Below are 16,169 nucleotides of genomic sequence, written 5' to 3' on the forward strand. Positions count from 1 at the left end.
GGCAAGCCATTTTGCCAAGGAGATTCCACCAGGTCTCAAAAGTTTGAAAATCTAGTTACCTGACAGTGCAAAGAACAAAATCTATCCGGGCTACTAGAAACCTGCATTCGGAACAAGGAAAGCAAGCAACGTGTCAGCTACTAAACACAGTTCTGCTGTTTGCTGTGAGCTGTGTGCACAATTTGGCACAGGCAATGAATTTTATTTGGGTATCTTCTGAAAACGGGCAGGGCAACGTAGTCCTGAAGCTAGTCTGAATGCAGAGGAACAGAGCATGTGAAATGCTAGCCTTAAATCAGCACGCAGCAACGCGATCTTATTGGGTTCTTTGACTTAGGCTTCTGGCTAAGTGGCGTGACTTTTTTTACGGGCTCCTGCTTTAGCACTGGCTCCTGCCTTTTTACCGGTTCCTGTGTCACCTTTTTGTGCACACCTGATGAATAAATGGGCGTCTCCCAGTTGGTCATAACCAAGTCATCATCCTCATCGCTATTACAGTGAAAGGTATGCTTGGGGTAGGCGGCAGGCTTCAGGGCCGATTTTGGAGAACGGGCATTAGCCGGCTGGAAAGGCAAGGCGTTTTGTCCTCTGCGTCTGCATTCCTCTGCAAAAGCTTCGTCGTCAGCTACACCTGAGAGGGGGGAAAAAGCAGACCATTCAAGAAAGAAATGAGTGGGGTCACCCAGGATGGCTCTGTCTCCAATGGAAACAAGAGAAAAGCCAGTCCCGTAACTTTAGCTGTTGTCCCAAGCAAGTCACTTAAGCTTTTTTTTTTCTCACTTCAGTTTCTTCATCTGCAACCTATGAGTATTTCTAGAGTTTGGATTTGATATCCCACTTTATCACTACCCGAAGGAGTCTCAAAGCGGCTAACATTCTCCTTTCCCTTCCTCCCCCACAACAAACACTCTGTGAGGTGAGTGGGGCTGAGAGATTTCAGAGAAGTGTGACTAGCCCAAGGTCACCCAGCAGCTGCATGTGGAGGAGCGGGGACGCGAACCTGGTTCCCCAGATTACGAGTCCACCGCTCTTAACCACTACACCACACTGGCTCTCACATCATATTGGCACATATCTCCCATCATATTGGCACAGACCACAAACTGTGCCAGGGTATCTGCACAGCTACATTTTAGAATAGTAAGGCAAGTAGAAGAATATCGTACTTGCAAGTCGAAACTCCTAACAAAGGTTGTTGCAAGTGCATACTACATTCCATTTTGAAGGAAATGACACAGGTGAGTGCTCTGTTCTCTAAATTCTCCTTGAGCATGTGCAGGACGTAGAGGCAATAAGACAAAACAGGTCTACTCAGCAGACTCTGCTTCCCAGAAGATCCCATGCTCTGAACACATCTAATGCCACTAGAATCCTAGAACTGTAGAGTTGGAAGGGACCACCAAGAGTAACCAGAAGAAAAAGTCCTGCTAAAATCTGCAACACAGCAAGATGTAAACTCAGGTGCATTAAAAGCATAAGCAGGCCTGGATCCTAGTGACCATCTTTTGAGTGTTCAGAAATGGCACCAACAGATCATGAACTGATTGTGACACTACCTTCTCAAGGCCTGTTAAAGGGGGATTTTGGCAATAAGTAAAGAGCTTACTTGGGAGGCAAAAGGAAAGCTGAGGATTGCAAGAATGCAACGATGAATAAGATCATGCATAGGGAGAAAGAGATTTGTGCAAAGTGATCCTGACCGCTACCTGGGATGTAACGAGACGAAAACCTTAAGGCAGAACTTGTGTTTTCCACATCTCTCTTTTTTAAAAAAGAAGTCCCACACACACATCTAATCTTTTCAGCCCAGCCATAAAGTCTAAAGTAAAGAAAATAGAGGACATGCTTCTCAGGACTCTCCAAATGTTTTTCCTATTCTCCTGGACCAGTGATGAACTGATATGATACACAGCAGCTTCCATAATTCATATCAACAGCTTGCGCTTCTCACAGATGGTGAGTTGCTAAGAGGTTACAGGACCCACCAGGTCTCTGCACCCATTTCTTTGGATCAGCTCACTCAGATGCCCTTGACTGCCATGTCTCCCTAAATGGCTGCCCATGGATTTGAAGCACAAGGTGTCTGGCTGATGGAAGTCTGCAACCCTCTAGAAGAGACTACCAGCATCATGCAATCCTGAGACCTGCACTCTGGAGTTCATTCACCTTATTCAAGAACCAAAGAGTCCAAGCAACTTGCCAAGTAAAAGGGTAACTGTTCACACTAGCATGGCAGAATTGACATTTTACTAGAGGTATTGCAAGAAGTTCAAGGTTCCTACTACAAGAAAGTACTAAAGCTCAGTGCAGCCTATCCTTATGTTCCAACCAGCATAAACCAGTCTTTCTTAACCTAGTGTCGTCCACTATTTTAGACTGCAGATTCTATTATCTCTGACCTTCAGCCTTGCTAGCATAAACTCTCCAGAAAGCAACGGAACCCACCAGAGGTGCCTTCATAACATAGCTTGAGTTATCCACAAGGAAGTGATGACCATCTGGAGCTGTCATCATCCATCCATCCATTCATACACATTTGAGCAAGAGTATAAAAAAGCTATGTTCAATGAATATAGGGCATCACCCAATGTGGCTGTTGAACGTATCTGCTTACATCCCATCTCACACAGTCCCCTACTCACTTTTGCAGGCCTTTCCCTTTTTCACAGAGACACAGACAAGCATAGTGAGTGGCTCCTTTGTTCTGTGACTTGAGCTTATCCAACTTCCCAGCTCAGTTCCACCACTAGAAAAAGCCTTCATTTTTAGGCCTTTGGTTTTGTAAATCTACTGTTTTAGAGTTCTGTGCTTTTAAATCTGGCTGTTTCAAACCTGCTTTACTTACCAAGGATTTTCCCAAGGTTTTAAGAGATACTGGCAGCCCCTCTGTTGCCACTACAAAGTGTCGTAGGTTAAAAACAAAGCAACCTCAGATACTAGGAATAAAATCCTCATGGGGCAAGCTATAAACCAACCACAGGAGACGCCCCAAAGGGCTGCCCCAGTTTTAAGGAACGGATTAGTTCTTGAGGCGAGACATAAAAGTAGAAATGAAAAAGGCAGGCAGAGCGTGCCAGGAGGAAAACTTTTACCACAAAGACATTAAACAATACGAAAGAGGTGCTGGAATTTCTAACACATTGCTTAGTTCATCTCGTTAATCAGATTTAATGAGTGCTCATAAAAGCATGGTGTCATCCAAGGTGGTGCCACATTTTGTGCATGCTTTCCCTACTGGCTCATGCTTCATTTGGTAAGGATGGCAAGATGGCTGTATGTATTTGGTTACAAGCGAATCCTGTGACAAAGAGCACTAGGAACTGGTGTGAAGAAGTGAGAGACAGGTCAAAGGGAAAGGAAATCCTTAAGAACTATTGCATGTGCAAAGCTAGGATGCTTTTGGATCCCAGCACTGAGTAGCAGTATGACAATAGTTCTCAAATGCCACTAACAGGACTAACATGGAAAACTGGCAGAACCCCTGTGCCAGCTTGAAACTAGAGTTTAATTCCAAGTTCAGACATGACATAACCCTGCCCAAGCTCATCTTCTCTTGTCCTCAGTCTTATTTCTGAGTAATGGAAGTAATCTACAAAACAAAGGGGACTTCTTATAAATGACAAAGGCTTTGAGGAGTTTATCAGAACAATATTAAACAATGAAGCATGGACACACTATTAAACTGATTTTAAGAAGGATGTTTACTTCCTCTTCTACTGCCCATAACTTTTCTTTAAAGGGGGTGTCCTTTCTCAGCTGTAAGAGAACATAATGTCTCCTTCACCAGTCCCCACTAAATAGGACCAAGTCTCATCCGTGCACGGGAGAACTTCTCAGTTGATTTTTCACAGAATACAAGATACATCTGACCTGCTGGCCCTCTGCTGTGATTTAGGTGACACAGTAATTGCTCGGTTCGTTTAAGGACAGCAAATCCACAGTCAGCACCACCTTATCCTAAAGTAGCCTGTGGGTTGCTCAGATTTGTTTCTATATAGCCCTGGAAGCCAGTATGCGTCTGGCCAGCCTATTGCTACATCAGAACAAAATGTCACTGTGTTGTGGCTTGTGCACTTACATGATTGTGCAATTTGTACAAAGTTTAATGGGGATATTTTTGGGAGGGGGTAGGTATGATGGTTTGGGGGGAAAGAAGCACATGTACAAAGGCTGCTCAGGGAAATGAATGTCGCTTCCACGTACTGCAGCAGCAACGCTGGCCCAAGGTATTTTGCTAATTGTGGCAGAAGGGAAACAGCACCCCTTCCTTCCAAGTCAAAGTGCATGGTATCCAATTTTGAATCCCCAAAACGCTTCTCCCATTTCCTAGGAGAAAAAGAAAGGCAATAAATAGTGATACAGTAAAAAAAACAAAAAAAAAAAAACCTTCATAACTTGCTGCTCTTTCGTGACACCCAAAGTCTGCTGCCTGAGGCAGACGCCCCATCTGCCTAATGGTAGGGCTAGCCCTGAATAGCAAAAGGAATTTCTTCTACATAGAAGCTGAGGCCCTGTTCGTGGGTGGTTCCCTATACTGGATGGATGAGAGGTTGCCTGCTCTTGATGGGGTGACACTCCCACTGAAGGAGTGGCTAGACAACTTTGGAGTCCTTTTGGATCCTTTGCTGTCACTTGAGGCTCAGGTGGCCTCAGTGGCGCAGAGTGCCTTCCATCAGCTTCGTCTAGTGGCCCGGTTGTGCCCCTATTCGGACAGGGACAGCCTAACTACTGCTGTTTAGGCTCTGGTAACCTCTAGGTTAGATTACGGCAATGCGTCTGCCTCTTAAGATGGTTCAGAAACTTCCGCTGGTGCAGAATTCAGCAGCCAGGTTGCTCAGTGCGACAAGACCAGGGGTAGGCAACCTTCTCAATCTGGCCTGTGGACTGTCCGAGAATCAGCATGTTTTCACATGAGTAGAATGTGTGCTTTTATTTAAAATGCATCTCTGGGTTATTTGTGGGGCATAGGAATCCGTTCATTTTTCTTCTTCAAAATATAGTCCGGCCCCCTACATGGTCTGAGGGATGGGGGACCGGCCCACGGCTGAAAAAGGTTGCTGACCCCTGGACAAGACAGTTTGAGTATCTTACACGGATCCTGGCTGCCAATTCTGGGCCCAATTCAAAGGGTTGGTTTTTACCTATAAAGCTAAACGGCTCAGGACTGCTTTTCTTCAACAAGGCATTTTGCTGATTAACAATCTATGGCTTTTTAAATGTGTTCATGGGAAGCAGGGGGGGTATTGGTTTTGGTTTTGTTGGTTTTCTTATGTATTTTGTATTTTTCTGTTGCAAACAGCCCTGAGATCTTTGGATGAAGGGTGGTATAGAAATTTAATAAGTCATCATCATATCTATGCAGCCAGCTAGGGCTGTTTAATGATAAGGCACGCTCTCTCTCTCTCTCTCTCACGAGCCTCAAGCCTAACCAGCTCCTAAATTATAACACTCTTCTCATTCCACGTTTGAAGACTGGTTTTCCACCGGTACCATTAAAGGCGGCTCAGATGGCAACAGGTCAAGGAAAAGTTTCAACCACCAACCACCATGCACAGGAAGTCATGAGGTCTGGATGATTATGAGTAGGAATGAACATGTGATTTGATTGATCCGGTTTCTCTTCCACTCCATAAAGACTGCAGTTCAGCGACAGAAACGTAGGAAGTTGGCTTGTGATAGGTCAGGCTGCTGTCTACTCTGACTCACATCAGCCCTTGGGAGTGTCAAGCAAATAGCTCTACCATCACCACCTATGCCAAGGCTTTTAACCTGGAAGTTCTGTATGCAGAGCTCTGATCTACCACTGAGTCAGAGAACTACCTGTATATTCCTACATACATTCAGCCAGGTCCCATTTAATTCCCTACCCACAGGCCACCACAACTTGTCCAGTAACCTGGAGAAATGCAAGGTAGATCATTTTTTAGGCGGGAGGTGACAACAGAGACTTTCTTTCTGCACCCACCAGTCCCCAAAACATCTTCTGCGACATTTACTGAAAATTAGCATTTAGAAGTTAGAATCAGCACTGCTATGTTTCTTATAATTAAAGCATACTAACGCCAAAGCATCACAGTGATGAATAGTTATTCCTTACAGTAATTATACTTGGGGAAGTTTCATATTTGTTTCCCCCCAGCTTACTGAAATAGGGTTTTCTTCTCCCCATGCAATTAACAGTATTGGCTTTATTCCTCTCTAACCCAATTAAAATTCTCTTATGAAAAGAGTTCTTAGGCAGAACAGCTAGGATTCAAAGCTATCACACAAGCAACTGATAATTTGAATGTTAAAACTGGCTGCTTCTTTCATCTGATTGTTATAGCCAAATTTAATTGTAAAATGACTTAAAAGGTAATTCCGATCATGCTGATGTGTTAATTGTTAACTGCAACGCTGGAGATCTTTTCCAAAAAGAGACTTGTGTGGCTCAATTGTTTGGGTCTGACTTCTTCATTCAGTCATGCAAGTCCCTTTTGGATAGGAGTTTGCACTTATGTTTAACCAAGAACCTCATTTAACCCTGAAGGGCTGGCCCAGAATCAAACAAAAAGGGGCAGAGCTTTATTCTTTAGCAGATAGCTCAGGAGGTCTTAATCTCAGGGTCCTGGGTTTTGCCATGTTGGGCAAAAGGATTCCTGCATTGCAGGGGCTTGGACTAGATTGCCCCGGTGGTCCCTTCCAACTCTACAATTCTATTCTGAGGGTCAGCAAGTGGTCACTATTTAATGAACATCTTAAGGAAACCTAAGAGCTACAGGAAGACTTTGAGAAGTTGTGGCACTATCTTAAACTGTGGCATGAAGAAGAAATGGAAGTGTACAATATATAAATATAAAAGTATGGGCTGGAAACTAGATCATGGTTGCTCCATCCCCTTGACCCCTTGACTTGCTGTTTAGGAACCATGTTTCTTCTCTGCTAATGTCTTGCAGAAGACAACATGTGATGTAGATGCTCTTGAGTTTCTTTGCTCCACGAGCAGCAGCCAATTAAGCAGAACCAGGGGTGAGGCAAAGCAGGAGCCAAACGTCTCCTGTAATACCCCTAGATTATTGGCTCTCAAACTTTTTTTCTCTTGGCCACACTTTCAGATTTATATATATATATAAGGAATACATTTGGAGACGCAACTAGGATTGCCCTCAGAATCACTTGATGTTCTTGCTCTCATTTTGAAAAATGCCTATCCATATTCTGTCAAAAAATAAAACAATTATACTTTGCTACGCTACACTGAAATGTTTACGTGTTTCCTTGGTTGTCCTTGAATCTTCCTGCCCACACCTGCCATCCACTTCTGCTGCACCAGTGTGGCAGGTCACACACCCTTTGAGAACCACTGGTCTAGATTGACTGAAGCTATCCAAGGCCTAATGTTGCAGAAGCATTTACAAGGCAATACGTGGTGTTAGATAACTAGTTGGAATAGGTGTTAAATAAATCCTCAGCATTGCAAGGGATATTCCCAAAGGTCTGTTCAGGTTGCATGATAAAACCTGAATAAACAGGAATCTCTCTTAACATCTTTCAGAGTCACAATAATATGAATTAGCTTAGCCTAGCTGGTAGGACAAGAAAATCCCCAATCCACCATATTATCCTGTGTCTGAACACAATAGTCTTAACTAGAAGGGGGAAAATGATATAATGAAGTATATACATTCTAGCCAGCAGAGGGCAGTACTACACACTGAGAAAGATCAACTGAGAAAGATCAACAGTGAAGTAATCTGTCAACACTTTTAATAAGGAATAGGCTTTCAGTGTATGCCTTATAAAAGGGTAAAAGGCATGTTGACAAGTCAGTACATTTGCTGAAGATGCGTACTTCAAATTTACTGACAACTCTTCACTGTCAGAAGCAAAACTGCATGCATCCCTTCTGCAGTTTGTGGAAGGGCAAAGAAGCAATTAGCAACTGATATTCGTGAAACAAAGGTTTGGAGGGCAACCAAAACATAGTGATGAGCATAAGAGGGTCATTTGCAACAGTATTAAAGAAGTGATGACACACTGATGATTAGATGCATTGCAAAAAGATATGCGAAATTGAAGAGGGTGGTCTATTGATGGATATGAGCAAAGATGGCCAAAATAAACCTTCATTTTCAGAGACAGTACATGCAGTCCCTTAAAAAAATGCCAAATGTAGGAGACAAGCAACAGAGAAAGGCACTCAACAGACAGTGCTGGCTTGGGATGAGTTCAGCCATAAACAAGCAGTGAATGTTTTGGGCAAATCTCCTTCCCCTCCGCTCCCACACCTTAGCCTCAATTCTAGATCTGTAAAATGGGCACTTTTTCAGAACTGTTGTAAACATATGTTCTAAGACTGTAAAGAACTTTGCACACTTAATAGGAGAAATGACTCCTCATAGGACGTTGCAGAGTTAAGAGAGAGGGAGTTTAGAGGGAGTTTACTGGTGAAGCAAGACGCAGCTTGCCATTCTTGAGGGTGAAGCGGCAATAAATGTATTCCAGCACAAGGTATGACTGAAGCAGGGAAACACCAACTGTGGGACAAAGCTCTGACAAGATGGTACAGCTCCTTCTCTCACACCCTGGCCTCAGGCTGCATCTCATCTCATTGTACTTTTTTTTTGGGGGGGGTGAAGAGAATGGAGAGCTTGCTGTGTCTCATGTTGGGATCACCATTACAAATGAACCTTTGTGCAACCTAATGGAAAGAGGTATACATGCTGTTAAGCATCTATCCTGCAGGAGTGCAGCAGTTATTTCTAATTATTGTTCAGCCCATGCTTGGGGGGGGGGGAGCAAGAAGATGTCACTGTAAAAACAAATTAATAAAATAGCTTTCCTTTCACCTCCCAAAACTATGCATTCCCAGAATACTGCCCTGCTCCCACTCACACTAATACCAAATTAGGCCGAAAAAGCTACCATGATTCTTTGAGAACTTACTTCCAAATGCTGGTGTCAAGCTATCTCCTACTACCACCCCACTCTTCACATTTTTCTCTGCCAAGTTCCCCAGTGTGCAATTTATATTTCTCTTTGAAACAGGCCTCTATTTGCAAAGCAGACTTAATGCCGCTTTGCTTCAGCGACATGGTTGCATCATTGTGCCTCCAGATCAAAGCTTCGTAGACAAATCAAGGATTAATATTTATTTTGCCAAATTAACTAGTGCATATGACAAGGCTGGCGTGATTCAAAAACAGTACAGTGAAAAAGAAAGGACTATAGTAAACTGGACCCCAGTGAATGGTCTCGCAATGATGGCTGCCAGAGAACAGCTCTGCATGGAAGAAAATGAAAATCTGCTTCAATTACAATGCATTTGCTGCAACGGCATTTGAGATTCTTGAGCAAAGTTTGGAAGCTTTTGGCCAAATATTTTGCAAAGATCATGGATGGACAGCAAAGACTTGCCTTCCTCAGCCTCAACAAGCAGAGGGCAGCATCCTTCTAAGCATGGCAGAGCGAAGTTACCATATTTTTTGCTCTATAAGACTCACTTTTTCCCTCCTAAAAAGTAAGGGGAACTGTGTGTGCATCTTATGGAGCGAATGCAGGCTGCGCAGCTATCCCAGAAGCCAGAACAGCAAGAGGGATTGCTGCTTTCGCTGCACAGCGATCCCTCTTGCTGTTCTGGCTTCTGAGATTCAGGGGGGGAAAATCTTGTTTTCCTCCTCCAAAAACTAGGTGTGTCTTATGGTCTGGTGCATCTTGTAGAGCGAAAAATACGGTAGATACCATCTGCTGCATACTGAGAACCTCACCAAAAGCTCCCAAGAGTTGAGGAGAGCTGCCTTGCTGCTTTTAAGGTTTCCTCTTAAATTATGCACATCAGAGTCAACTCTTTTAAAAGGATAGCTCAGATTCCCAAGTGATGCCATTTTGTGCTAGACGCTGCCATCGCGGTGTTAACTACAGCAGTGTGCATATCACTGGGTGCAATCAAATGTTTATATATCAAGAAGCTCTAGTTAGATATTTGCTTAGGAACACACTGAATTAATGAAGCCAAGAGGCTGCAGGGGTCAGCAAACTTTTTCAGCAGGGGGCGGTCCACTGTCCCTCAGACCTTGTCGGGGACTGGACTATATTTTGAAAAAAATATATGAATGAATTCCTATGCCCCACAAACAACCCAGAGAAGCATTTTAAATAAAAGGACATATTCTACTCATGTAAAAACACGCTGATTAAAAGACCACCCGGAGGCCGGATTTAGAAGGCGATTGGGCCGGATCCGGCCCCCGGGCCTTAGTTTGCCTGCCTACCCATGGGCTTCAGTAACTGGAAAACCATTACTTTCTTATTACATTTTGTGCTAACACATGTCCTACAAAGACCACCCTCCCTCTCAATTTAGCATTCAGCATTCATTTTAGTAGACTAAATGCCCAATGGGGAGCTGCTTTGGGGGGGGCTGCAATCTTCTATTGATTTGGCAGTACACAGCACGCTAAAAATCCTGAAGCATTTTCCAACACAGGGAACCTTCAGAGTTCAAAATACTGCCAGTTCCATAGCTCGTACAAATGCTTCTGAATATTAAAATTTCTTTCCAGCAAGTGTTTGAAATTCCTGAAAAACCCACAACACTTGCAGCACTTCCAAATAAGGCAAAGTTATAATAAAAATCAACTTGCTTTTTCAAAAACACGAATGCTTTGCTATACCCCATCATGTATTTTTTTAAACAAGAACTAACGCTGATATATGTTCTACTAAAAAAAAAACAACCTTGAAATATCCCAGGGTCTGATATTATGTGAAAAGTCACTTTTTAAAAAATTCCTGGCCAAACAATGCTTGGTAGACATGAGACTGAAATCATCTAGGAACCATTTAAGGAATGTCAAAGCAGCTGTGAAATCACTAGCATGTGGCATTTTGCAAGTCTGGAAGAGATTTATTTGTTTTTTTAGCTCACCCCTGCATATGTTTACTCAGAAGTAAACCCCACAAAGTTCAATGGGACTCAGAGCAGCACATATAGCCCTTCCTCCAGTTTTATCATCACAAAGACACTAGTAGGTAAAGCTGAGACCTAGGCAACTACAGCAGATTTGAAACCAGATTTGAAACCAATTCCAGCGTACACTCTATCCTCTACCACCCTGGCTCTGTATTCTTGCAGTGCCTGCTGAACCATTTAAGGACACTGTCACACTCTAGATAATCACAACAGCTTTGGAGATGATGCCACCTTCCTCTGTTATCTATAGATCTGCAAAAAACCCAGGTGGTCTCTGACTGGACAATATAAGCTTGTGATCATATGACGACAGATCAGAATGAGAAGAACAACTTGAGAGAAATGAGTGTGTGAAACAGAAAATGGAAATGGTGGAGGGTAGTAAATTAGAGGAAATAAAGTTCCGCGCTATGGAGACATGGCTGGTGTTTCATGGGCGATTCCTTCCTGGTTTCTGAAATCTCAGGTAATCTCACTCTATGACTTTCAGTCTACATTTGTGACAGTTCACTGTGTTCTGACAGCCTTGAGCAATTCAGAGAAGGCAAACAGGGAAATTCCCATTCTTCCGGGATGTTTCTCTGCTTTTAGTTGTATAAATTTACTAAGAGCTCTTCCAAGAATGAATTTTCAGCTGCAGGTGTGGTGTAAAACATTACACAAGACCGTAATGCAGAACACCCAACGTCTCACCTTCACAAAGCAAGGCCCTTTCGATAGTTTTCGCAGCACCCTGTTACAGCCTCCTATTTTTGGAAGATTTGATCTGGCAGGCTTAAGCCACAGACAAACTATTTTGAAACCAAGCTCACTCTTATGGTCGAAGAATGCCTAGCCGTTTGCCAAACAAAAGCTCTGCCGAACCAATGAAGGCATGGCAGCCTAATATGCGACGTGCCAAAGGTCGCCGCCTGAACATGACAGGTTTCATTTCAGTATGTTCCTCTGAGCTCAGTTCTTTTCGTACCCTGAACCGATTGCAGCAGCACAAACAAAACAAGCATGCTTCTGGTAATTCTAGAAGATAATGCATTCTTGGGCCCCTGCCCTAACGTCAGGGACGGACTGAGATGGATATGAAGCAGACACTGTACCCTTACACTGAAGCAAGCGCTTTAGTCCCCACCTCACCTCACCTCCACACCTGCACCACACCCTGAATATAGAACACAGCTATGAAAGGCCTACTAGTCAAATTAAGGTCCACACACGCAGTGCCAGCGTCCAAAATTTCCCAGGTGCCAGCTTAGCAATGGACACCTTCAACCATCTGGTCTCTCCAGCTGTCTTAAGCAGGTAAGCAGAAGAGCTGCATCACTGCATTCATATCCCACCTATTCCTCCAAGGAGTACATGGTTCACGCTCCTCCACAGTTAATCCCTATGACGACCCTGTGAGGTGGGTCAAGAGGCTGGGACTGGCCCAAGGTCACCCAGCGAGCTTCGTTCCCGAGTGGGGATTTGAACCCTGATCTCCCAGGTCCTAGTCCGGCATTCTAACCGCTACACCACACTGGCTCCCTAGAGTACTTCTGATATGGGGCAGCTATATAAATTAAGTTGATAAATAAATATAGGGGAAAGCAAAAAGTCACTTAGGGAAGGATCTGAAATATTCTCCTTGAACATGGGTAGGCAAACTAAGGCCCGGGGGCCGGATCCGGCCCAATCACCTTCTAAATCCAGCCCATAGACGGTCTGGGAATCAGCGTGTTTTTACATGAGTAGAATGTGCCCTTTTATTTAAAATGCATCTCTGGGTTATTTGTGGGGCATAAGAATTCATTCATATATATTTTCCCAAAACATAGTCCGGCCCCCCACAAGGTTTGAGGGACAGTGGACCGGCCCCCTGCTGAAAAAGTTTGCTGACCCCTGTCCTTGAAGCTTGAATTTATTTTATTCTGGGTTGTTTTATTTCACATTTTAATGTGTTGTAAAGAGCTTTGAAATTATTTATTTAAAATATATAGCAGTACAGAAATGAAACAATTTTTTTAAATTATTATTATTAATTCCTCCACTGGAGGAAAAATGGTGCCTAGACAGTAGGTTGTGGCAACCATAACCTAGGTTTTAAGGTGTCATTTGGCAATTAGCTTATGTATCCGAGTTTCTAACACTGCAGAGTGACAGGCATGGATATATGTATGGTATGGTTAATCAGCATCCTATCCCATTATACTAGAACCAAGACCCTTCCTTTCAGCTGTGCAAGTAGCCCACTAACTCCAGGATGGTTGTGCACAGTTTTCTCCCTACTCAGGTGGTAGAATATACAACACACATATGCACCCCTGACAACTGCTCCCCATAAATCCTTACAGAAAGCTTCTCCCAGGTCTGCACTCCATCAACTCTCCTCATGAAGGACAGGAAGAAATCATCAGTCCCAGGACAAGGCAGCGAGTGTCTAATGAAAAGGAGGCCACAGTCAAACAGCGGCTGCCCAGCATCACTGCCAAGCAATCCTTCCCCAAGAGTATTACTGTTCATTATTAATGCATATACCCCTTTAGGTCGAAAAAGGCTTCTAAGTGGTTTACAGGATTAAAAGCCAATTTCACCAACATTAAACTATAAGCCTCCATAATTAAAGCACGCAATAAAACAACCCCATTAAAACAACACAGCAATTAAAACAGGTCAAGAGATCAAGGGAATGTGTGTAATCAGGTGCGTCTTCAGAAGCCAGCGGAACGCCAATGCAGATGGGGCCTCCCTTATTTCAGCAGAGAGGTTATCAGCGAATGAGTCACAATGGTTAAGGTATCTGTGTCCTGAAGGGCACAGTTGTTGATCCACCAGCCAAAGATACAGATAGGGTATCTAGTGGACACGTAGCCCAAGACTAGTGGCTTGCAAAAGTAGCAGGTGGCCATCTAAGCAACAGCACAGCATAAAATTGTTAGTAAAACTAATCCAGTGTCCTTTCCCAAAATTGTAGTGCACTGCCACAGCTAAATATATTGACAGGAAAGCCTTCCATTCAATCTCACCACAACCACAGTCTCCCTTAAGTTAGCCTTAAAGGTAAAAGGTAAAGGGACCCCTGACCATTAGGTCCAGTCGTGGTCGACTCTGGGGTTGCGGCGCTCATCTCGCTTCACTGGCCGAGGGAGCCAGCGTACAGCTTCCAAGTCATGTAGCCAGCATGACAAAGCCGCTTCTGGCAAACCAGAGCAGCACACGGAAACACCGTTTACCTTTCCGCCAGAGCAGTACCTATTTCTCTACTTTATCTATTTATCTACGTGCTTTCGAACTGCTAGGTTGGCAGGAGCAGGGACCGAGCAATGGGAGCTCACCCCATCACAGGGATTCGAACAGCAAGCCACAATTCTCTGACTCTCCGATCCCCCATGTACAACATGGTAACAAGGTTATTGTACAGAAGATGCATCTGAAGTGCTTTGGAATAGATAGTAAAAATACCGGCTGCTATCGACAGTAAGCAGGTCTTGCTTTCTGATAACTGCAGCCTTTTATTTGAATGCCTGTCTTAAGCTCAATAATTTATGTTGCTGTGGTATCTTTTGACGGGTATTTGGCACTCAAAGAATTGCTCATTGCCATGATGGGATGTCCCAACCCATTTATGTTTACTCAGCAGACTGCAAAGTTTGCTGATCCAGGCTTTATAACTCTGTGAAATCTCATACAAGCCCCATAAGTACTCAGGATAGATGCCAAAGGCACAAGTTCTATTATAGCACAGCCAACAGGTCTGGTGTAATGGAAGTTTTAGAATCTTTTAGAAGAAAGCTTGGTTGCTTAAGAAAGGCAGCCAAGCCACGGACCTCTCATTCCAAGGATGAAATGGGAGGAATAGAGAGGTGGGCACTGAATGAAGCCTCCTCAGCACTGAAGAAGTAAAATCCTGGAGAGACACCCATTTCACACCAGCCATCGCTTTGTAACTTCTCAGTGGCTGGAAGGTCTGATAAAACAAGGAATGCCCACAACCACCAAGTGTAACAAGCTAAATATGCAGCTATGGATTGCACGTCCGTCAGAAGGTCTCACACCTTACACACAAGTAGTCTCACACAGGTAGTGCACCACACACAAGAGGCATGACACTCCCTGGTCTCCACAGAAGGCAGCCCTTTGCTTTTTAGCAGTTTGCTTTAAGATGTTTCATGTTGTCTATTCGATATGCATCTATCTCTTTCCATGTATGGAAATCATGCAGTAACCTGAAGACCTGACAACTTAAAGGATATTCTTTCCCACATGTATCTACCGGTACATTAAGAGATTCATCAGATACCCTTCTCCTGGTGCTCTTCTCTACTGAAATTAGGCAGGGGGCAACAGCAAAGAGCACCTTCTCAGCTTCAGTACTGTTTATGGAATGTTCTACTCAGGAAAAGCTCACCTGGTGCAATTCTTAGGCTTTTTTCAACACCAATGCCCTTTAAATGTTCCCAACCTTTTAAAAATGGCTAGTTAGCTGCTGTGGATATTGTGCCTTTATCCCACCATTTCTTCTAGGAAAAAGGACTTTTTCATGCAGCACACAGTTAAACTAGGGAACTCGCTTCCACAAGAAGCGGTGATGGCACCAACATAAAGATCTTTTGAAAAGTGTTAAAATTCATGGAGAGAGCTATTGATGGCTACTAGTCATTACGGCTATTCTCTGCCTCTACAGTTGGGATGTAGCAATGCTTCTGAATACCAGCCGCTGGAAACGGCAGGAGAGTGCTCTTGCGCTTGAATCCTGCTTGCTGGTTTCCCACAGGCAACGGGCTGGCCAATGTGAGAACAGGATACTGGACTAGATGGGCCATTGGCCTCATCCAGCACATTCTTATGATGTTCTAGTTTTATTACAACTGATTTTTATTGTCTCAACAGTTGGAACATATTTAAATGTCTGTAATGCTACCTTGGGAGTTTTGTTCCCTGGTGCAGGATAGAAAATCGTTTAAGAAAGAAAGAATGTTCTATTGTCAAACTAAGAATGGACTGATAAGTTAACATTCTTCCTAAACTTGCACATATGTTTACCATAACATCTGAATGACAGTTTTTCCTTGCTTCAAGAATAGAGAGAGAGAGATTATAACCAGCTGGGGAAAAGTAGCTTTGTGCTATTATGCTAGCATGTTTTTAAATGTTTGGGACTGCTTAAGACCTTGAGTTAAGATTATGCAAAACTAGTAAATTGCAAAATTATTTGCCCTTCATAGTTTAAAGGTTACTTTCCTCA

At 43.5% G+C, this 16,169-nt stretch overlaps 1 protein-coding gene across 1 annotated transcript in view; it reads right to left on the reverse strand.

Annotated features, from left to right (window-relative positions):
* DNAJB6 (DnaJ heat shock protein family (Hsp40) member B6) overlaps nt 1-16,169 on the reverse strand; it is a 62,012-nt gene that overhangs the window by 5,917 nt on the left and 39,926 nt on the right. The window contains exon 9 of the mRNA XM_082192599.1: nt 434-631. Coding sequence (XP_082048725.1) covers nt 434-631 — 198 coding nt within the window. The remainder of the gene's footprint in view (nt 1-433; nt 632-16,169) is intronic.

The sequence above is a fragment of the Podarcis vaucheri genome (genome assembly GCF_965113315.1).
Source record: "Podarcis vaucheri genome assembly, chromosome: 12".
NCBI lineage: Eukaryota > Metazoa > Chordata > Lepidosauria > Squamata > Lacertidae > Podarcis > Podarcis vaucheri.